At 38.3% G+C, this 23601-nt stretch overlaps 2 protein-coding genes across 2 annotated transcripts; both read right to left on the bottom strand.

Annotated features, from left to right (window-relative positions):
- Positions 1–287: 287 nt before the first annotated feature.
- Positions 288–12712, bottom strand: LOC135206110 (sodium-coupled monocarboxylate transporter 1-like). The gene is made up of 14 exons (XM_064237343.1): positions 12568–12712; positions 11052–11155; positions 10468–10596; positions 9989–10122; positions 9483–9671; positions 8723–8877; positions 6013–6153; positions 5253–5382; positions 4567–4655; positions 3872–3990; positions 3366–3520; positions 2456–2664; positions 1729–1829; positions 288–1361 (listed from the first exon to the last, which is right to left on the bottom strand). Exons 2-14 carry the CDS (start codon positions 11128–11130, stop codon positions 1081–1083), a joined length of 1911 nt encoding a protein of 636 aa, XP_064093413.1. The 5' UTR covers positions 11131–11155; positions 12568–12712; the 3' UTR covers positions 288–1080.
- A 1699-nt stretch (positions 12713–14411) lies between these two features.
- On the bottom strand, positions 14412–22527 carry LOC135206109 (sodium-coupled monocarboxylate transporter 2-like). The gene is made up of 14 exons (XM_064237342.1): positions 22181–22527; positions 21621–21725; positions 21308–21436; positions 19917–20050; positions 19301–19489; positions 18536–18690; positions 17948–18088; positions 17554–17683; positions 16895–16983; positions 16368–16486; positions 16010–16164; positions 15616–15812; positions 15342–15442; positions 14412–15084 (listed from the first exon to the last, which is right to left on the bottom strand). The coding sequence occupies exons 2-14, from the start codon at positions 21697–21699 to the stop codon at positions 14864–14866; spliced, it is 1839 nt and encodes a 612-aa protein (XP_064093412.1). The 5' UTR covers positions 21700–21725; positions 22181–22527; the 3' UTR covers positions 14412–14863.
- Between the last annotated feature and the right edge of the window lie 1074 nt (positions 22528–23601).

The raw sequence follows: 23601 nt of genomic DNA, 5'->3' as shown, positions 1-23601 counted from the left end.
TCCGAACCACGTCGAGAGTGCACTTCTATCACCAGAAATATACATCTCTCACTCCTCAGTTGAATGGCCGAGAATCGAACTCGCGACCACCGCAAGGTGGAACGCTAATATCATACCAACCACGCCGCTGAGGCGCTGGACTGTTTTGGTATAAATTTTAGTTGAACATTTAAGCATTTTACCCTGATCATTTTTTGCAGTTCGGTGTGACAGCAGTTCAAACGTTACCCATCGAGTTTTAATAGCCAAAATAACTTTTAACATTTAAGGAAAATAAACCCATGAAAATTATTTCTATGTAGTTTCATACCATGTGGTGCATCAAGACAATTAAACGTTCCAGTCTTTCTTATACATACTATTTTCTCAGTATTTAAAGATATATGTAAAAAAAAACTGCATACAAAATCACTGAATCAATGTTGATATCACATATAAAGCAACTGGTTCTCTGACCCATCTCAGTCATGTTTTTTCCTTCATTTTTTATCATAACTTTACCCCCCTCTTTTTCACCTGATCTCTCCCAGTAAACGTTAGTTGCCACAATAACTATGGTTACCACAAGCAACCGCGTCTGACATTGAGTTAATTACACTGCAGCTTCTCATAAATAGCAAGCAAGCCAAACTCACCACTGCAGGAATGGGAAGGCTTGACGAACTGAACCAATAATACACGACAGTCCTAGCACTTCCCAGATGGCTGAAACATAAACAAGTTGCAAAGCTTTAACAAGGCGTCCTTTCAAAATGAACTAAATTTAACATTCCTGGTAAAAGTGATGGTTCCTGGTTCGGCACTGGTCTGGGCGTTAGCTCCGGCGATTATCTGGTTTTTGCCACCTTTCCCTCCCACTCCGAACTAAGCACACTATCTTGCGTGGCTCCGGTAACAAGGCTGTTTTGCGTATCAAACCGCCCCACTACTTCATTTACCGCCGTATGGTTGATGTCAGGTTACACCTCTCACAGATAAACACTTCTTGAATTAGAGGGGTAAGTACATTCATATAAACCCAGTTGCTCTTAAATTACTTCAAATAGGTAATGACGCCACTACACACAAATAAAGACAAAACTACAGATGATTTTCTGCATCAAAGGCCGCGTTAACTGAGCCTTGTGTTTCTTCCTCCGCTCTGTTTTTGCTCTTTGTACTGGAACACAGACTCGTAGTCCTGTCTTTGCTTGCTTCGTCTATTTTGCAAATCTCGAGGTCTTTGCCCTCTTTGCCGATGCTTGTCTGGCTGTTGCTTCTGGAGGAGTCTGATTTGCCCAAGAGGGATCTCATCCACGCGTAGAACTGTAGACTCTGTTTGTGCACTGTGTCCTTTGGTACTTTCGAGATGGCCTGTACGCCTTTTAATGGAAAGGAAAAACGAAATGGAAATTACTGGTGACTGCAGGAACTGCAATCTGTCTCTAAAATATTTTTCCTGAATTTAAAAAATTTATTTAGTGATATTCTAGCGCTGCGAATACTTAATACTAAGATACACAGTTTTCCTCAAAGGCTGTGCATAACTGATTAACCTTTCAATAATCTTAATTGAAAATGATATGAAGTAATAGAGCTCATAAGAATAAGGCCATGACCGGAATCTCAGTTGTTTATTGTATTGACAAGCTGATCAAAGCTACTTTGTCCTAATTCTTAAAATTGGAAAAATGATGTAACTCCTTTTTCCAGTGTAGAAACTGATATGAAAAAGGCATATATAATTACCAAAAATCAACGTAGCCACGTTTGCCATAACAATCGTTGTCAGTATCCCAATAGCTCCGTATAGGCAGTAGCTGACGAGGTACAGGGGAAACACCTCTGATCTGAAACGCATTTGAAAAGACAATCATCAGAGAGAGAGAGAGAGAGAAATGAACTTTTGAGCATAGATACTCGCGAAGAAAGAAAAAAATACAACAATCCGGAAAAAGATAAAATACAATAATCATATTCAGTGTTTCCTTGTCTTGAAGAAACTTTCGTAAATCTAACTTGGGCTTAAACCAGCGTTTGGCAACAGTGGGCCTCGTCTGCACTCTTTTTTTTGCCAATGACTGTCCCGATGGTTAATCTTATTCATTGCTTACTCGCTTTAGGCCGAGCGCCAAGATGAATCTTTATTATTATTAAACTAAATAAATAATTGTTAGGAGAGGGTGGATAGCAAGATGAAAGAAAGATAATATGAATGGAGATACAGTAAGAGGAATGAAAGGGGTTGCAGCTAGGGGCCGAAGGGATGCTGCAAAGAACCTTTAGCAATGCCTACAGTGCATCCCTGAGGTGCACTGATGGCGCTACCCCCCTACGGAGAGAGAGAGAGAGAGAGAGAGAGCAACCTAAAAAAAATTTACCTCCTATCTCTCTAATTCGTAGTTTTTCCAAAATAATCTGGAAAGCTAAGTCTAAGGAACCACAATTCCCATGCTTATGAACATGATATACTTACCCGGGGTCACTACCGCCATCTGTCGTGGTGCTCATGAACGTGGTAGTGACGAATGGAGTCGTCCCCTCTGTCACATTGGCACCTAGAGTGGTTCGAGGGCATCCATCAGTGGACAGGGGCAGCTTCTCAGTCGGAGGGGCGTATAACATGCTCCCCATGACCATCCACAGATCGAGAGCCAGGGCGAGAAGGGCGCCGATAATCGCGCTCTGAAACGACGATCCTGTACAATGTCGGAGAGAACAGTGCAAAAGAAGCTTCGCGTTTGAATTGTCAGATCTCTCTATTTAATCTTTTTTTATGAATGTGTATAATTTAGGGTGTTATTTACTTAACATATTTTGTTAAAGTGGATTAGTATGATTTTTTTTTTTTTTTACAATGGGGTCTTTATCCTTATTTCTTTTTAAAATTTAAACTCAATCATGGTCGGTGCTTGTGTTAAGGGGATTATGTTTTGGTACATATAAAACATTTTAGGGTGAATAATCTGTGTTTTTATAATTATGAATTGTCACTTAATAATGGTGAATAATGTTACTGTAGAACTATCAAGTAACTTGAATTATTTCTAATTAATTTGAAGGTTTATGAGAATTTCCCGTCAAAGTTTCCCAGTTATTTTGATGACATTGACATCAATAAACATCTTTAATAAAAACGAGTGGCTTCAAAAAGGATAGGAATGTAACGGTCACTTCCATATTCATTCTCTAAATGGCTTATGCAACTCATTCATTTGCATCAAATAAAACTTTCCATAGTACTAACCATACTATAACCACTTCATGAACTTACGAATACAGTAAAGCGTCATCAAGATCACCTGAACCATCCCATACGTTAGTGTAAAATAATGCCACATTTAAAAGTGAAAAAGAAAGAATTCAAGACAGAGAAAGGTCCTGACCTTTGCTTTCACCCAGGGAAAGGCCACGGCCAGCAAGATGAGACCTGTGACAGGTCCGTTAATGGCCCCGAGGAGGGAGTAGGTCATCTGGAAGAGTTCTCCCATGTTGCCTGCCGTCAAGCCAAGTATGGTGGCAATCACGCCTAATACGGAGGCTGAAATGACGAGAAGGGCGATAAATATATAGGCCTATTTTATTGCCCACTGGAGATGCGGTGGGTAAATCGGCCTACGCGATCAGACATGGACGCAGACAAACGCACGAACAAAAAACAAAAAGAAACATAGAGAATTGGGTATCTTATTGTTTCTGACTTCCTTTTTTTAAACAGACATTCTTCATAGACTTAAGTTGCTTGTGAACATGGTCTACCTATATTGACGTCACTGGAAAACGGTCCTGTAGCTAACGCAACTGCCGTATTATTATTCCTAATAACGAACATACCTTTTATTATCATAATACTGATACTGATAATGACAGTAGTATATCAAGCAAGACTCACAAACGACGACCGTTGCCATCTTCTCTTGCTGAGGTGAGAACTTGGAGAATCGATCGAGGCCACTCAGCAAGTCCTCCCAGACCATGGCTGCCATGGCATTAAGGACGGAGGAAACGGTGCTGGTTCGCAAATGGACGAAACGAAACGAAACGAAATTAGCTCATTGGTCTTCTTCTGTTGTCTAAAGGAACGTTAATAAAGTAGGATACTGATACAGGTAATTAATTAGCTCATTGATCTTCGCGTATTAGGAAGATTAATAAAGTATGACACACATAAGCAATTAATAATGATATGGTATGAGGTGAAACAAAAAGAAACTTAGCAATATTTAAGACGCAAATGGGGAATACCTCATTTAACTGGAATGAGACGAAGTCAAAAGAAAATTCGTTCACTGTGAGTCTTTTCGAGTTATGATTTTCGAACATTTTTGCTCAAGGAAGTAGGTACAATAAACTCCGACGGATATTTCATTATTAATAAGGTATGAAATTAAAGAATCAACTAGCAAGATGCTTGCATTTTGATTTTTTCAAAATTGCAAATATTTATTCAGTCGTATGAAAGCAAATGCAGATGTTTTGCTTCACTGATTTGGTGTCAAATGAAACACTGACAAACAAAGGGATTTGATTCCACATACTGCATAACAACACAGGTATAGGTCTAGGCTTCACATCAAAGGCACTTACCTAAGAACTCCGCTATAGATTGCAGCCACGAAGAGCCCCGGAATTCCTTGCAAATATCCCAGTTTATCGATCACGAAGTAAATTATGATCTCCATGCAAAATAAGTGAGAGAAATACAGATTAGCCTGAATTCAACAAAGCTATTCACACGTGGTCAATATTCGTATCACTTAATCATGTTTCCGTTAAAAGGTTTGAAGAAGTCTTCCACACGACGAGAAAAATCAGACATTTCTAGGTAAGCAATAACCGTTATTGTGTTGAATGTGGAATTAGAATCTTAAAAAAAGGACTGATATACGGTATAGGTGCTTAAGTCCTGGTAATATAGGATCCAAGGTTTATGAATTTTTATGATGTATGAGCAAATGGTGAATAACTCGCCAGACTGTGCTAAAGTGACCAGATGTATACATGAATGTTGGTTGTAATTATCATATGAGATGAAAGCATAAATTGCAAATAGGACAAAACTATTTTCTAATATCTGTTTCATGAATTAATATTATGAAGCTTCAGAACCCGTTCTAAACATAAACATAGCGAATGCTTATAAAAATTATAATCTCACGAATCAGAAGTAAGTCTTGTGAAACACCAGCGTACTCTTACAGGAGCATTATCTTGGTTTATCTATTTATCAATTTATATAAATAAAAACCTACATCGAAATGACGAAGTCTTACCTGATCTGTTTTGGTAATGTAGCCCATCGTATAAGGGTCACAATCAGCGTACACAGAAAATACTACCAAGCCTGAATAGTTGATGAGTGACCATACAGCCACAAGCAGGAAGCTTGCTAGAGCAATGACGCTGGTTTGGGAGAAATAAATTTACTTTTAAGCAATTGGTATATTAATTTAGGCTAAACGATGGGACCTGAGATTATTCAGGGCTGTAAATCATGTACAGGATGAGATTTACGATTCAAAATAAACGTTTACACAATCATACACATGTACACCAACAGACTTACACACTGTAGTAAATCCATTTACACAAACAGGTGAACAAGTCATTAACTACCAGGGACCTTACGCTACGCAATTAAGTATGCGTAAATTGTCTATTTTTTCTTTGAGTAATCGTTTACAAATTCGATTTTCTATATCATTTTTTTAACTATAGGTCATGTATGTATCATACATCGACTGTAGGTTATGTGTGCTTGCATGCAGTTACACAACAACATGTGCTAATAAGCCTAGGGATTCTGGCATAAGGAATGAATATATTCGTAAAATGCAAGAAAAATTTTTTGCAATGTAGTTCATGCATAAATAAGGGAAAATTTACCGCTTAAAATAAATGAATCATGTTTGAAGTTGCAGGAAATTATCAGCAGGCTATTCTTGTGTGAATAACATTGATAAAAAAAGAACCCCTATTATAGACCTACCAAAGGATTATGTCTTTCTTACATGACAGTTCTGTTAGACTCACACGTAAGCTTCCTTGATGGTAGAAACAGACGCCCATCTCTGGTACTGAGACTGGCCGGCTCCGAAGATACTAAGGGAGTTTTGTATTCCCAAGATCATCGTACTCATAAACGTGTGGCGGATCAGTGGGTTTGAGCTCATGCTGAAAAACATTTATTATTATTATTATTATTATTATTATTATTATTATTATTATTATTCAGAGAATGAAAACAATTTACGTGTGGGGGAGGGGGAGAGGATTCCGAAAAGCAACGGCTAAGTAAGAAAAGGAAGCTCACAGAATTTCATTAAGTCAACAGGGCACCAGATGGCAGCAGTTCGTGGGGGGTGAATTTTTCTCCATGCAATATTACCACATAAAAACAAATGAAAATTTATAGTACCAATCTCTTTTAATTCTTTCTCAAACTGTTTGATATTTATATATCTATCTGTCAATGACATATAACTCAAAACACTTGATAAAACTTGAAATAAATGGAAAGTCCCATTCGTTCTATCTCAATTTGGTGTTTGAAATCTATCAGTCTATTGCTTTCAAACCTTAAAAGTAGCATTAATCATATTTTGAAAACGCTGCGTTTATCATCTTGCCATATCAGTAATTACTCTTGAGGATTCGTATCAAAACCACTTTAACGGAAAGAATGAAAATAACATCAACGGTCTAGTGACCTTGAGTTTCAATTCTGGTTAGATATTAAAATAGAATTTCCAGGAATTCTAGATTATCGGGATTTGTTAAATGGACGTTAGGGCTGCAAAAGATTACCGTATGTGGCAAACCTGTAAGCGCTGAAATGCCACTGCATTATCTTTGAAAGCAATTCAAAGATAATTCATATTTGAATGCGAGAATTTTCCCGTTAATCTTACTGATAACTGAAACTGACAAAGAGCTGGTTTTTATAAAGTTGAAAATAAAAACAATGAGCGTGCCAGTTGTCGGTTTGTAAATTATTCACAGCTATTTACTACGCTTTACAATAATATGCTGTAATTAAGACAATAGTTTAAAAAATTCTATGGAGCATCAACCTACGCGTTCGAAAGGTTAAACTTTACTTGAAAAGTTTTAGATTAACCTTGGATGATGAGATTTTGTGAGTCATCAGCTTAATTAAGATTAGACAAGACAACCAGTGGTCCGATATTCTCTCTCTCTCTCTCTCTCTCTCAATTTGGAATGATTTTGTCGGTGAAAGACAAATGGGAAATTTGACATTAGCTTTTCGTTGTTTAAAGCCACAAGGCCACTGAGATGGGCAAATGAATTCCCTCATTAAAAGGAAGGGAGATTGTAAGTCAGGGGAAAATAGACGCAGGGTGAGAATCCCAAAGCTTGGTAAGAGAGGGCAAGAAAGTCTATTCCGTCTTATTGATTAAAACCTTTAAACAGGTCTGGGCTAGATAAGGATACTAGATTTCCCGTCCCGCCGATCTACGCGTTCAACAGAAATCAAATCAAACCAGAACATGTAATCTCACCATAGACTAATACACAGAGTAATTTCTTAATGATTCCTCTCTTAAAGACTAAGGTCGCATCATTCTGAATATAATACTAGTGTACATACAACGTATACTGGTTAATCCTTGTCATACCGGAGTCACAGAACCGGAGGTCAAAGCAAAGATGAAAAGAAACCCACCCAAAGAAGTAACTCACCGGAGAGGAGCTGTTCAAGAGGACTTCTCTCGGAGCCCCATGAAAAGCGACATCAAAAGGACATTTGTTAAGGACACTTAACCTCCCTATTGCACTAATGAATCCAACTGGTGTAGACCGAAGTTAAATACTCGGTCTACAATGTTTGTCTGCAATGTTTTTCGTGTTTCTTTTGATAAAAGGTTGGCAGTTTTCTATCGCGTAGAGTTTGATATGGCGCATAGACCTATGTGACAAATTGAATCGATATGGGTTTTTATTTCGGCGAAATGATTGATTTAGCAATCGTTATAAAAATTATATATTACTTACGTCTTTCTAGTAAGTTCTGAATTCGTGTAACACATTTAGATTTAGTTTTGTAAAAGTGCAAAACATTTCATGAGGAAATCACAGTGTAAAAACGTGTAATGACTTTGCTTTGTTGCTTTGAAATATCAAAGGTCCACTTGGGGCGAAGGTCGCACAAGTTGCGTTTGTAGCTCTTTGTTGTGACAAAGCATAAATTCTTCAGGTAATGAGGCAAAGGTTTGGATGAGGAGAAGAAAGAAGTTTGCTGAAAATAAAGCACAGAGAGAGAGAGAGAGAGAGAGAGAGAGAGAGAGAGAGAGAGAGAGGAGGGGGGGGGGGGGGATAGATTCAATACCCAAGCGGTCGGCTAGTACGATATTCCAGTCACGTTCCTGAAATATCTGAAATCAACACATTCGGTATTTTTTTTTTTTTTTTTTTTTAGAATAATATGAACAAAATTTTCCTTTTCCCAAGAGATGTGGTGGAGGAGTGTTGGGGAGAACGGGATAGGCCTACGTGTCTTCCCTTTCAATGCTGTAACATTGATAACAGGAAAGTTATTTGATCCCCAAAGCCCATCCGTTCACGAAATATCTCAAAGACAGACTAACAATCAAACAAATACACCGGCAGACACAATCGATCTGAATAAAAAGAAGAAGAAGAGGAAGAAGAAGAAGAGGAAGAAGAAGAAGAACCTGGTTTTGTTGTCGAGTGAAATGCCAACATTGAATACTAGACGTACTTGAAAAATTCTATTCGACCGTGTTCCTTGTCGATCTTCCAGGACTCTGTCCCGCCTCCAACTTCGGAGCATCCTTTGATAATCACGGCCAAGACTCCTGCAAGCATGATGAATGCTTGTACCGTGTCCGTGTATACCACTGCTTTCGCGCCGCCCTGTGGTGCACAGAATTACTATGGAGTCACGGAAGGTAAGATGAAATTAGTTGAGGTATTGCATCACTGTGTACTACAGGGAGGCGCATTGGATGGCGAGGAAAATGTCTGTAGAATTATTAAAGTACATAGGTTGTTAAGAAAACGTCAGTTGAAGGGTCAAAGTACAGGGTAGCTACATTTCTAACTTAATTACACCTCCCTGTGATACACCAGAGTACTGTCAGTGTAAAGAAATCAAGAAAAACTAGTTGAAGCATCGCGCCCTGTGATCAGATTGAACATCAGCCTAGGTGTTGTTAATTCTGCAGTTGTTAATGTATCAGAACTGGTTCAGTGATACTTGCAGAATAAACTAACATGCAATCATTTTGATGTTACAGTCGTATTTAAACAATCTAAATTTAAATTAAAAGTAAAACCAGTAACTTTACTGGTTTTACTTTAAACCAGAAGTTCAAAGCACCGTTACTAATGTTCAAGACTTATAAAATGGCTTCGGTCTTAACAATAATAATACACGGGAAAGCGCAGACTAGGCCTAACATAATGGACAGTAACACCCAAGCATTAAAATAATATAAAAAATATTGGAGTGCTCTTACCATTGATGCGTAAACAGTGCAGACAACGCCTAGGACAACGACGGAGACCTCCAGTGGCATAGGAGTCACAACGGACAAGGCTAAAGAAGGGGCGTAGAGGGCAATACCGAGGAAAGTGATGTAGTGGAAGAGCTGCATCAGCGTTGCTAGTTTTCTGGGGACGGGCGACCGCCAGCGCAGTTCCAGAATCTTGTGTTAACAAGAAGAAGAAGAAGCAGTTGTGACGCGTGAAAGTTGTTTACTTATGAAATGTTTCTGCATTTTCTTTTTAGTTTACTTTCACAATCCCATACGAATATTTATTAAACTGGAAATGTATAAATTTGACAGTTACAGATACTATTGAGTCGTCCATTACTAAGTAGAAGTCTTGAATGAGTTATATAAACTGGAAATTAGTGTAAGTGGTCACCTTAACCAAAGTCAAATACTCTACCTCCAGAAGTTATAAAAATAAAACTTACCTCATGCCAGATACATTACCTCGAGAGGCCAAATGCCCTTACCTCGTACAAACTGACGAGTTTTAGCGGGTACAGCACGGGCACCACGACGATACCCGCCACGATGGCGCCGATAATGGTCCCAATGCAATTAATCCATAATTGGGATCCATAAAAGTACATCTCTGAGGGATTGCCTGGATTGAAGAGATGTCGGGGGTAGTATCATGGTAGTATGGCAATATGTATACACTGTATCATCATACTTATATACACACGTATTATATGTATAGTATATATGTATAACTGAATCACGAAGATATATTTTTTTTTTTTTTGGAATGCTGCAAGACCTATCGATTTCTTGTCCTTTACTTAGCAGTATAAGGACAAGAAGTCGAATTTGTCTTCAAGTAATCCATGCGAATGAATATATATAAAAAAATCTCTTGTCAAGATTGAACGAAAAAAACTTAACAAGAATGGCTACACACACAAACTTACCAAGAATGAGGAAAAATTTACCGAAAAAAGAAACTTACCGAGGATAGACACGGCCGAGACGATACCGGCGAAGAGTGAGATCGCTACCGGAATGGGAGACATCGTCCTGCTCCCCAACAGGAAGTCTTTGTTGTCCAAACCTCGGCTCTTCCACCAATGGTAGATTCCTAATGAATGCATTACCCATTGTCAATGACGTAAGAAGTCCATGAATGCATAAAGGATACATGCATATATTTCATGAATGAAAGAAAATGTCAAAGTCAATAGATATAAGCTGGATCGTACTAGCTCATAGTTCCGTGTCAATTCATACACTGCACTCCTTTGAGGCTAATAATTGGAGCCATTCTTTTATACTTCTGAGGAAATTATGGTATCCCCTAACCTACTATCATTCCCACGAGAGAGAGAGAGAGAGAAGAGAGAGAGAGAGAGAGAGAGAGAGAGAGATAATATGAGACTATGTCTAACGAGTTTTTTTTTTTTTCCGAATTGTTGTCCTTTCATTCTACCCCATTCCTAGCTACAGGCTACAGGCTCTGTTCTATCCAGAGAGAGAGAGAGAGAGAGAGAGAGAGAGAGAGAGAGAGAGAGAGAGAGAGAGAGAGAGAGCATTTACCGATTCCGAGCGAAATGACCAGGGAAGCAATGAAGACCACATAATCAGCTGCACTGAACGACGTATCGTCTTGTGACATATCTCTTCGTTTTTGAAGCCAGTTTCTGAAAAAAAAAAAGATGTTTTAGTGAAATTCATTACCTTCGTTTGTATTTTTAGAGAAATAGTTTATACAACAGATGATGAATATTATATAAAATTGACTGCTAATAATAACACTCCAACTTACAAATAATAACAAGCTTAACAACAATCACATAAAGCGGCAAATTAGCAATGCATGAATGCAATGCGGTCTGCTTCGACGGTTCTGCTGAAGGCACGTAATTATATATGCTCAGCAACAGGAAAGAAAATGTGCCCTAACAGTCTTATCTTAGTTCAGTGCCCTCTCATTTATTTGCCATTTACGAGGAGCAAATCTTAAATCTGCAGAGTTACCAAGACCGTACACTATTATAAAGAGACCTTGTAACTGCAGTACGTACGAATATTGTGTGCTGTTAGTGATCTAGTAAAATTTGTATATCGTTTTCCTAGTTTATGTTTATTAGCATTCATAAAAAAAGTTAAGTAACCATGCGTCCTACATTAATTACTCCAGTATAATCTAAACATGGAAAAAAGAAACTTGATGTTAATTTCACTTGAACAATTTGAGAGATTTCAGGTCAGCTCGAGATGGCGGGAATCACGTGGTGCCCTAATCTTTTTCTTGTATGGGATGACAGGTAGACGGGAGTTTCCGTGAATTTGTGACAGTTCTGGAGTTTGCTTAGAATTTAGTGCGTCCTTGCCATGGTGAAATGTGCTAATTATGGATGCAGTAACACAAAAAGGGGACAACGTATAAAGTGAAAAGGTTTAGCTTTTACCGTTTCTCTAAAGATCCCTAAAATGTGTAGTTAGTGGGTGAACATCTGCAGAAGAAGTGACCACGTAAACACCAAAAACGCAGCAAGTGTGTTAGGTTCATTTTCAACAAAGCGATTAGGCAACCTCTGGCATGAATTGCATAATTACTGCCCTGCAAATGCAAGAAAATTGAAGGATGATTTTCTACCGAACCAACGTTGGCCTCTGCAAGATAGTGCCACTGTTGATTCAGGTATTTAACTAACATCTTGACTCTAGTTCGGTTTAGTCTACTTGTTACATTTAAAGTTGTGATATATATATATATATATTATATATATATATATATATATAGATATATATATATATATATATATATATATGAATATTTGTGCATAAATATATATTTCGTTCGATTCCTAGTACACTGGTTAAGAGTGATAAGATTGAAATTAGGCCTAGACCTATGCGTAGTTGAGATTAAGCATCACTGCAAGGGAAAGAAAGAGAGAGAGAGACACACTAACTTTTTATTGACATGGTTTTCACGTGCATATAATGGGCAAGTTATTTGTCGGGCAAAAGCAAAAACAACAAGAAAAAACATCACTCACTCACCACCAGCCGTAAAGCAAACAAGAAAAAACTAGACTATACTCACCAACGCAAAACTTCAGTCACCACCTCGTCCTCCCTCAACAACAGTGCGAGCACGCGGACACTCGACAACTGAGAACTGCCTCTTGACTCTTGAGTCTCTTGACCAGAGTCCGCCTCAGGGCTCAGCCTGAGACATGAGAATCTAATTAATGTCAGACAGACATTTGCACACACAAAGTGCGGCTCGTAAAAATGGTTCATTTTAACATAATTTGCTCCCTAGATTACAGACGATGCTTTTTGTAAATGTGTCTACATTCAGCATTTATTGGCGGTTTCATTTGGCTAAACAATGCTAAATATATCTGGTTTATATCAAGAGTTGTTGTATTAGACCAAATAATCTTCATGCAGTAATTTCTTCAAAATTAACTGTATGCTTGGAGAAAAAAAACTAATGTAAAATTCATTTTTGGCAACCGTCAAAGCGGGAGTGTGAAAAATCAAATGAAACTCTTATCAAGTCTTATTTGATATTTACATTTTTTTTTTATTTTGGATATTTCCAAGGTTGAAGTTAATACAATATGTCATCAGCAGTAAGTCACAATGCGGACCGAGTTTATTTATTAATAAAACTGAGTAAATAAGTGATATCTTGTCTATGATGATGAGATATTCTCAAAAGAATACGAAAAATTATATACTACCCAAAGCACGTGAATTGGCGCCCTGTTTTCCCGAGTTAGTCTCACTTCTCCGTAAGCTCCCACTTCAAGTAAGTTAAGACATATAGATAACATTTTTTTTTTTACTGTGGAGTGCTAATGATAAAAAAGTGACACAATTTGTTTCTTTTTACGTGATAACAATCGCAGGCAATTTCCTTCTGGTACCGAAAAGGTCAGGCAGTGACAGATGACGCAGGAGTTGGAGTGTCATGGAGTTTATCAGAATTTATTTTCTCGTAATCTAGTGAGATAGCAAATGGGAAATAAATATTCAAAACGAGCATTTTTCATTATACTCTGTAACTTGTTATTTATCATTAGCGTATTCAATTTTTTTTATGGTGAAGACAACAAGACGGACAAATTAAGATTGGTTGCCACTCTTGTGAGGTGACGAACCAACCCTAGGCCAATCTTTTATTAAAATTTCCTTCAGAGCGGCGAGTCCTGGGATTTCTGTTCCTCAGTGGGAGTCCAGGGGACGAACTGTCCAGAGTAACAGTCCTTGGGAGTCATTATTTGGAGGAGTAGTTGTCTAATGAGTATTTTTAAACCATTTATCAGAACTAAAATACGGTTAGAAGTCCTTGAACCGGGAGAAAAGACCTACTCCAGGAATACAGTCAGTGGTGCATAAGTCCACAATATTATTTTCGTCATCGTCATTAGCACCATTAAGTGACTACCAAGTAAACAAGGCGAGATCCGACCTCCAGCTTACTCTAGGCGCATGCTAAAATCTGCGACCAATAGCGTGTTGTTTCAACAACGAAAATTAAAATAAATGTGCTATATTTGATTAGAAATAATTGTCCTGTGCTGTTTATTTTTTACATTTTCATTCTAACAGATAAATCATAGTAGGAGGGGGAGGGAAGAGGGGTAGTGGAAGAGGGAGGGAAGGAGTAGGAGTGGGACGACATGAGTAGTGGGAGGGGGATGGATGGAGTACTGGGAGGGGTAATGGGAAGGGGGAGGGAGTTTCATGTGGCTAAAACATCGCTGAATATATCTGGTTGAAATAAAGAGTTTTTGCATTAGACCAATTAATCTTTATTCAGCAATTTCTTCAAAATTAACCGTATGTTTAGAGAAAAAGAGTAATGTAAACTTCACTTTATGTAAACTTCACTTCTGGTGAATCAAAGCGCGGGTATGAAAGAAAAAATAGCAATACTGTACGATCAAGTCGTTTATTTATTTACATATTTTTTTTCTAATTTTAGACATTTCCAAGGTTATAGAATTAGATACAATATTTCAACCTATGAATATTATTATTTCCTTACCAAATTAGTAAGCGGGTTATAATATTGTAATAAGCGACTAAAACAAGCAACAGAACTCAGGCGTCTGTAGTGACTGGCAATGAGTCACAAAGCGGCCTGAGCAATTAATAAAGCTAAGTGAATGTGTGGACAACGCCATCACGTTTATTCTACCGACTAAGTACACTTCCTAAGTTTTTCTGGTACCTATTTTGGTACCTATTTTCGTACCGGAATAGAAAGAAAAACAATACCCAGCTAACAGCAACACCTTCACGATGCTGTCAGAGGCTCCTTCCACAAATGGGAACTGAAGATAGAGCAGAAGAACTGACAACCAACAGTGATCGAACGGAATTTATAAGTGGTTTTCTGTTTCAAAAACTGGATTTTCGTAGGCCTCAGCTGATCCACTTTCAAATTCCTTCAAATCTTTGCAAGAGCCCTTGTTGCTTGAGGACAAGCGACTTCGACCAGAGCTGGGACTAGACTTTCCAGCAAGGGACCTCAGCCATCTGTAGAATCGCATGCACGGTTCGTGGACCGTGTTCTCAGGTACTCTCTCTATTGCCAAGGGGCCTGTAAGTGACAGAAAGGAATAAAAATCAATGGCTTCTTACAAAAATTCATGAACATTTATAGAAACACACATAAAACAGATCTTTTCTCATTGCATAAAACTGTAAAAATGTTCAAAGTATCTTATCAAAACCTATAAAAACTGTAATGAATGAGAGTACAAGGTTCTAAAGTACCTTACTGAAAGCTCATTATTTTGTGAATTTACAGAATCTTAAGTCTGTGGACATTTAGAAACAAGGTATAGAAATTCTTACCAAAAATCAGCGTTGCCACGTTCGAGAAGACGAAAGTTGCCAAGGTTCCAATACTCCCGTATAAGCAGTAGGTGACTAAATATAATGGGAACACATCAGATCTGTGTAAAAAGATAGAACAAACCACATTCATATAAAAGATTTATACACAGCTTTATAAATACCATTAGCCAAAGAAATGACAATCCTCTCTCAAATGGTGTTACTGGAAAGAGAAGTGAAAAGATACCCAAGTGCCCAGCTTACCAAAAGACAAAGAAAAGTTTTTGCATACCCTGGATCTTCACCACCGTCAGTTGATGTAATGAGGGTTGTCGTTGTGCCTTCTGTGAAAGGCGAGGCAGTTGTCACATTCTCTCCGGGGCAGCCACCTGTCGACAAAGGCAGCATTGGAGTTGGAGGGGCATACAAGAAATTTCCAAAGACCATCCACAGCGTGAGGCTTACGGAGAGAAGAAGCCCAGGCAGGCGCTCTGCAAGTATAGTTTTCATTTGCTGCCATTTTATCAGAGAAAGAGGTGATCAATGGTGTACAGGCTTTGCAGTGTAGTGTGTTACTGATGGAGAAATAAATTGGCTAAATTCTATATCTTTGGACTGGTTATGAAAAACTAAAAAATAACTGCAAAACCAAAGTTCAAATAAATCTTTTTTTTAAATAGCCTTACCCGAGCCTTCACCCAAGGACAAGAAATAGCCATCAGAAAGAGGCCTGAGATGGGACCACCAATTGCTCCACCAAGAGCGTAAGTGATCTGAAACAGTCCTCCCATACTGCCTGCCAGTACCCCCAGCACCGTGCTGATGATTCCTGACACACAAGCTGGAATAAGTGAAGAAATCTTCAAGGTAAAAACAAGGCAGGTTGGTAGAAGTTACAAATCGTGGGGAAAGATGTCTATCTTTCTTGGACAGTAAAGGCTACAGGTCGTCTCAAATAAGCACTGGTTAATGAAAACAGCAATGGTAGAAGTTATAATTCATGGGTAAAGTTTGACAGGATACTGTGAAATCTATGATACTCACAAACAATGATTGTAGCTTTCTTCTCCTGTTGTGAAGTGAATTTGGAGAATCTGTCTAGGCCGCTCAGCAAATCTTTCCAGATGACAGCCGCTAAAGCATTTAGGACTGATGACACAGTGCTGAAGAGGAAGAATGTAAGTTCTAAAAGTAACTGGATTCAAGAACATGGCATTCAAAGTGATTTACAAAAAGTAATTTAAAATGATTATGAACTAAAATTTGTCTTTCTACTTAGTGAACTGGAGTGTTGCAACACTGTTACTATCACATACAATCTAATATTACAAGGGAAATGAAATTTATTCAATGAATTAAGAGCACAAAATAATAGTAACCTACTAAAGATATTTCAAGGCTAATGGAAAATAAAAACTGTTAATAAAGAAAATGTTATCTAATTAGTGAAGTGTAATGTCAAAAATGTACCGTTACAGAGAATCGCTTAAGTGAAATGGAGTTCCGCAAGAGAGCCACCTTGCGGAGAAAATTGTAACTTAGATGTAACTTAGATGCAGCTGAAAGCTTACCTGAGAACACCACTGTAGATTGCAGCCACAAAGAGTCCTGGAATCCCTGGCAGGAATCCAAGTTTGTCAATCACAAAATACGCTGTAATCTGCAGAGGGACGGAAAATGGTGTTTCAACAGATTTAGAAAGTTACTTCTGTTATCGTATGTGCTCAGTTTCTATCAAATGCTGTAGTCTCATATTAGATTCCAGTGTATTTAATTTTGGTCTGTTGATTGCGCCGTCTGGAGATTTTGATCAAGTTGTTGAAATCGCGACACAGGTTTTATTGCTAACGATAAATCTTCAGAATATATTCCTAACAGATTGCAAGTTTCATTATTATCACAGGACCTGAAAGAAATGAGTATACAATCATCATTCAAAATCTGAACATTTTTACATTAAATAAGTAAGGAAGACCATTGTATTATGATAATGGCCAACCCTGATCCTGCGACACCGTGCATCATTGTCAAGTAGCACTCACGAACTCAAGGGTTAAAAAATAAAAAATAAAACCTTAAACAATGGATTAGACCAATGCATCTTGACTAGACTTATGTTGAACATCTTTTGAAAGTATCTCATCAAATGATTGAAAGCTGATGTCCATCTTTGCTTGCGGAAGAGTTAAGCATTTGCGATGGTATTGCTCATAACGCTGATACTAATTACCTGGTCAATCTTTTCAATGTAACCTGCTGTTAAGGGGTCACAGTCAGCGTAGACGGAAAAGATCACCAACCCAGAGTAGTTGATTAAAGACCAGACCACAACGAGTATTGTGCATGATATGACAAGGACCCTGGAAAGAGAGAGAGAGAGAGAGAGAGAGAGAGAGAGAGAGAGAGAGAGAGAGAGAGAGAGAGAGAGAGAAGTCAGTAAATTTGTTGCATGAGCATCAATGAACCTTCCTGCTACAAATGATAGAACAATTAAAAAATACTAAGAGGAAAAAAGGTCTTCCACAAGCTCTTGGAATATGCCAAGATGATCAATTTTATCAGCAAATACGTCATGAAAATTGACAAAAGAACCGATTATGTCAATTACGGTCAATAGCTCTTACATGTACGCTTGTTTGATGGTTGAAACGGAAGCCCATCTCTGAAACTGCGCCTGACCCACTCCGTAGTTACTGAAGGCGAAATATATTCCAAGGATCACAGTGCTCATTAGGGTGTGCCGTTCCAGAGGATCTGAGCTCATACTGGAACATTCATTGTAGTGAAGTCAGTTGCTGAAGTCTCTGGAGCTGTTACAAAGGTATCTCCCTACTACTTCTACTACTAGCAGTACTTATCAAAGCTATTCCTTCAGATGTCTGAAAGACTTTAGGAGCTGTTACAAAGGCATTGCCCTACTGTTACTACTACTGTTACTTGTCAATTACATGAAACATTGGTGAAATTTGGGATCCGTCGATACTTTGGGAGCTGTTGCAAAGACATATCCCTGTTAGTACTACTACTACTACTGCTACTATCAATGTTTAATAAAGCAGAGCCTTCATATATAAAGTGCACAAATTTCAGTATTATATTTGGTTCCAGAAGGATTCTGGCTCTCTTGAGGAGCAAGGATTACTCCCAAGAAGAACGGAAAATTACTGAAAGGAGTCCGCAAAATTCCAAAATCTCAAAATACTTCGTCTTACTTGAAAAATTCGATACGTCCGTTTTCCTCGTCTATATTCCACGAATTGGCCCCTCCGCCAACTTCAGAACAGCCCTGGATAATCACTGCAATGATCCCTGCAAGCATGATGAATGCTTGGACCGTATCCGTGTACACGACGGCTTTGGCACCTCCTTAAAAAAAGTGACATTTATTTTACTTTTTCTATAAATGAAGTTTGAGTCGAAAGCACTGACATTTGGAGTCTAAAGAATTAGAAAACGGAATAAAATTCTTCGTTGACTGCTTTTTAGTCTGAATAAGCAATTGATCATGTTCATTTAATTATATTCTGACAGAAAAAAATACTCATGAAATATGATTCTTTGTAGTGGTGTTTTACAATTAAAAGTCAAGCAGGCTTTCAAATCAGAATTTTACTGATAAGAAGAAGAATAGCAAGAGATCAGGAATAGTCAATTATTAGTCATCATAAGAACTAGTGGATCTGCCCAACTCTGTTCTCTACAAGTATGATCCCTTACTTACTGGCGTTAACTTTGGAAACTGGTTCTGTTCTGCCTCATCCTTAACAGAAGTCTATGGCTGTCTTGCTCTAATCAACATTGTTATTTTGAACATTTCCAAAGGGATATTACGACATAAACGTAATAACTTTACATGCTAAAGTTCCAACAGAGCTATGTAGAGTAGATAGCATGTGAAAAACTATCAATAAATTAGTCAGAACTAAGAAAAGGTAATTAACAAATAAAATGAGAAATACAACGCCCGAAAACCTTACAAGCGACGCATAGACGGTGCAGACGATCCCCAGCACAACAACCGAGACCACGGCTGGAATTGGCGTCACAGAGGACAGGGCCAGCGAGGGAGCGTACAGAGCAATGCCCAAGTAGGTGAAGTAGTTGAAGAGCTGGAGTACTGTGGCCAGCTTTCTGACCAGGTTCGATTTCCATCGCAGTCCTATGAACTTTTAGGAAGAAAAAGGTATAAGTGAGGAAGGTATTGCTTTATAGATTCCTATGAACTTTCAGGAAGAAAAAGGTGTAAGTGAGGAAGGTATTGCTTCATAGATTCTTATGAACTTTCAGGGAAAAGAAGAAAGAAGGTAAAATGTTATCAGTGAAGAAGGTATAACCCTATTGATTACTATGAACTTTCAGGCAGAAGAGGAAGGTATTAAAGGCATCAGTGAATAAGGTATTACTTTACAGAGTCCAACGAACTTTCAGAGAGAAGCATTAATAGTTCTAGCTCTTCTCGGCCTTATCAGATTCCAGATAACAGACTTTTCTGAATAGTCTTTTCATGAATAAATGTAAACAACACGAATTATGCTTTCAAAGCGTGGCTATGATAATTTTACAAGGTATGCTGATCTATTTGAAATCCCTTACCTCATATATACTGACAAGTTTCAGCGGATAGAGCACTGGTACTAATAAGATTATAACCAAGAGAGCTCCAATCACAGTGCCAATGCAGTTCATCCACAGCTGTGAGCCATAGTAATACATTTCTGCTGGGTTCCCTACAAAAAAATGTGAGAAATTTAGCGGAAATTAACAGAAAATGATGTACAATAAGGTCTCTGACATATAAACAATAGAAACAACTTTATGTTCTGCACCTGTAATCTTTTGTTTTCGCAAATCTGTCGAATGGCTCCTACGAAAATATGTCCCTACTTTGGTATTCTGAGAATTCTCTCATTTCTGTAGCCTGTATTTTGGTTCTCTCCCTGTAAATACCCGAAATAGACCCTTTCTGTGACGTTGATTGTTCTTGGATGACCAGAGCACGAACCTGGTTTAGTCACCTGTAGTACCATTGAACTTGCTGGGCCGTAAGTTGCTGAGGTTACATCTAGAGTACATGGTTAGGCCTATATATATTAGTTATTCTAAGGCTCTTCCTCTTCTGGTACTCATGAAAAATTGCTGTGCATCTTTACTTTGAAGCAGAATTTAATCTTTTTTTATTTAGAGCAAGAGGAAATGTAACATCTTCATCTCGGCTGCCGAAGAAAACGAAAGAGATTCTTCTCCAATACATTTTAATCTGCAAATCTAATTTGACCCCAGTCACCTGTTGACTAATATTTGTCTCATCTATTCCAACCTTTCGCGGTGCTCCTACCTTATTTGTCTGTAATGACACAAGCACCTACAAATTCCCTACCTGTAGGTTCTACAGAGTTCATGCTCATTCAAAGACTTGCTTGACATTTAGCTCAGAATTGAATTCCTACAGGGATTATCTGAATAAATTTGCGGAGGACCAGGTCTTGAGTTACACTTGCATCATGGGTCACTCCAATGCCCAAAAACATAATCCCAATTAATTAACTTTTGCACGCAAAACTTATCCTAACTATCATTATTATACAAATGTTTGTAGAGAAAAAACCATAGAAGCCATCAATAAGACTAGAAAGCTACCACAGAAAAAACAGGGCGACCAAGTATTAAGGGAAAACAAAGGCACTCCAATCAAAATGTAAACTACTACAAATACAGGGTGAAAAAAAGGTGAAAACGCCTGTAAGCGAAGAGTAAACAAACGAACAAAGAAGACAACTATAAATGCAGAGGTCACGAAGGGCTTTCTCTCCACTAGATTGTGTGTTTGTGTTGGTATATTGTTGGGTATTATTTGGAATGCACCTTTTGAGGCAGACAATTTTGGAGAAAGGGGTTGTGGTGGGGTGGGAAATTACATTCTGACATATAGTGGAAGGGTCCATGGGCCAAAAAAAGGTTGAGAACCACTACAGTCTAGACCTAACCCAGAATAGACACAGCGGAGACCAAGCCAGCGAAGAGGGAGATAGCCACTGGAATTGGAGACATTTTGCCTCCCCCCATCAGGAAGTCTGCGTTGTCCAGCCCTCTGCTCTTCCACCAGTGGTACAGGCCTGAAGTAACGATTAAGGCGTCAGGTGCGAACTAATTATCACAATCGTTGATTTTGTGACTGTTTTTATGACTATGGTTGACGATTTCAAATATATAGGGGCATGTCACTGAGAGCACTTGAACAGAGATATGACACGTGAAAGCGAATAATAATGAAAATACTAATAATAGTGGCACTCTTACCAATGCTAAGAGATATTATGAGCGAGGCGCAGAAGACCGCGTAGTCAATGACACCGAAGGTAGCTTTGTCGGAGGACATGTTGATCAAAGTACAAGTTGACGCTTCTGCAAATAAAGGGAAAATTGTATAATTATAAAACAAGTCTGCATTGTCGCGCGCGCGCGCGCGCACACACACACACATTATATATGTATATATATATATATATATATATATATATATATATATATATGTATTATTTATATAATTAGATGTGTATATATACTTCTGTTTTATTTATACATATACTCAACATGTACGTGCATATGATTAAGCTCACATGCATGGCATATATATGAGAGAGAGAGAGAGAGAGAGAGAGAGAGGAGAGAGAGAGAGAGAGAGAGAGAGAGTTGACTCCATGACAACAGCAAGTTAGCATTAAAATTTTAACAATTCACTGATCACTTGGGACTGAAGAAAGAGAAGCAGGTCTAACCCTTGCAGCGGCTCACGTCAAGAATTTGTTACATTTCCTCCAAGGTTGCACAGATGCTATTAAAAAAAATCCTCTTCTTACCTTTCCCGTGGAGCACTGAACGTGTTTCGCTCTCTAGAAACCACTGAGAGTGACTAATTTATTATGTTAAGTCAAAAGAAGATGATGAAAAAGGAAAAACGGCCTTGTCTATCAGTCTTTATCGCTCTAAACACCGATTCGTCTCATGGTTATCTCCGTTAATCAAATCGAATCCTTTTTAAATGGTTATACAATATTTTTTTTTATTGAGGTATGTTAGATTTCATGATGAGAAGGTTATCTCTCATTAGTAAGCTATTTTTGACGTCATCGAACTTCCAAACTCGTGAATCGTAAATGAAAATGTAGGTTTTATACTCATTCATAGGAGTGAGAATATGATGTACGATTTCTTAAGCCTGACCATTTTTTTATACGTCTACCATTAGTACCTGTAGACTAACTAGTACCTTACTAGCCCAATTTACTAGTGTCATTTAGGTGCAGGACACGATGCGCATGAATTTTGACACATCCATATATATATATATATATATATATATATTATATATATATATATATATATATATATATATATGACGTTAAATGGTAAAGACTTAATAGCTCCCATTGCTCTCCATAGCTCCCCAACATGCAAAAGCAAACAGGGGCAAAGAAACGATTGCACTAATTTCATCACATTCGCTTCCATAACTGAATTTTGATGGTGACCTAAAGTAACCTGGGTTTCGAAATATGGCGAGGACATATAAGCAACGGAGTATTTCATCCTGCTGGAATTATAACAGTTCCAAAACACATTGTTTCCAACTGATGAACGGCAGTATGTTATGAATGAACAGTCATACGTTCTCTTCGTACAATAAAGATGCAAAACTAGCACCATTAGCCTAGAAATGTGTACAGCATCTGCGAAAGGAACGGAGAGTCGGAGACACAGAAGAAGAGCCTCCACTCCAGTACCAGAGAGACCTCGTTGTCCACGGAATCAGTAAATTGGATACAGCGTCAATTTAATTCCGTCCCTCCACCCACACGTTTAGAGAGAGATGGGGTTCAGGTTGGGGAGTCTTGGGTGGATGGCGGTGTGGTGTTGGCAGGATAGCGGGGTGTGTAAGGAAGTGGGAAAGGATGGCTAATGGTTGAGGGAAGCCTGGAAACGAAGGTTGGTGCCAGAGGAGTAAACGGGGAAGGTAGGACGTAAATATTTAAGCCAAGAGGAAATAGGTCAAGGTTCTGAAACAGCGAAAAGTAATTTGTAGTGGGCAGTGAAGGACGATGCTAAAGCGTAGTACGTATAGTACTATTGAGAAATCGTCTTAGTTTGTAGCGACTGAGAGAGTACTAGTGACAGCTTTTTCTGATGAAGACAAGGATGAACTTCAAATTAAGGTTATAAAGCAGAGATATAGTTGTAAAAATTATAGAAAGATTGCATTTGATAGAGAGGGAAAGAAGTA

The sequence above is a fragment of the Macrobrachium nipponense genome, chromosome 29 (assembly GCF_015104395.2).
Source record: "Macrobrachium nipponense isolate FS-2020 chromosome 29, ASM1510439v2, whole genome shotgun sequence".
Taxonomy (NCBI): Eukaryota; Metazoa; Arthropoda; class Malacostraca; order Decapoda; family Palaemonidae; genus Macrobrachium; species Macrobrachium nipponense.
The sequence above is the reverse complement of the archived record's forward strand: the minus strand, read 5'-3'. Positions and strand labels throughout refer to the sequence as shown.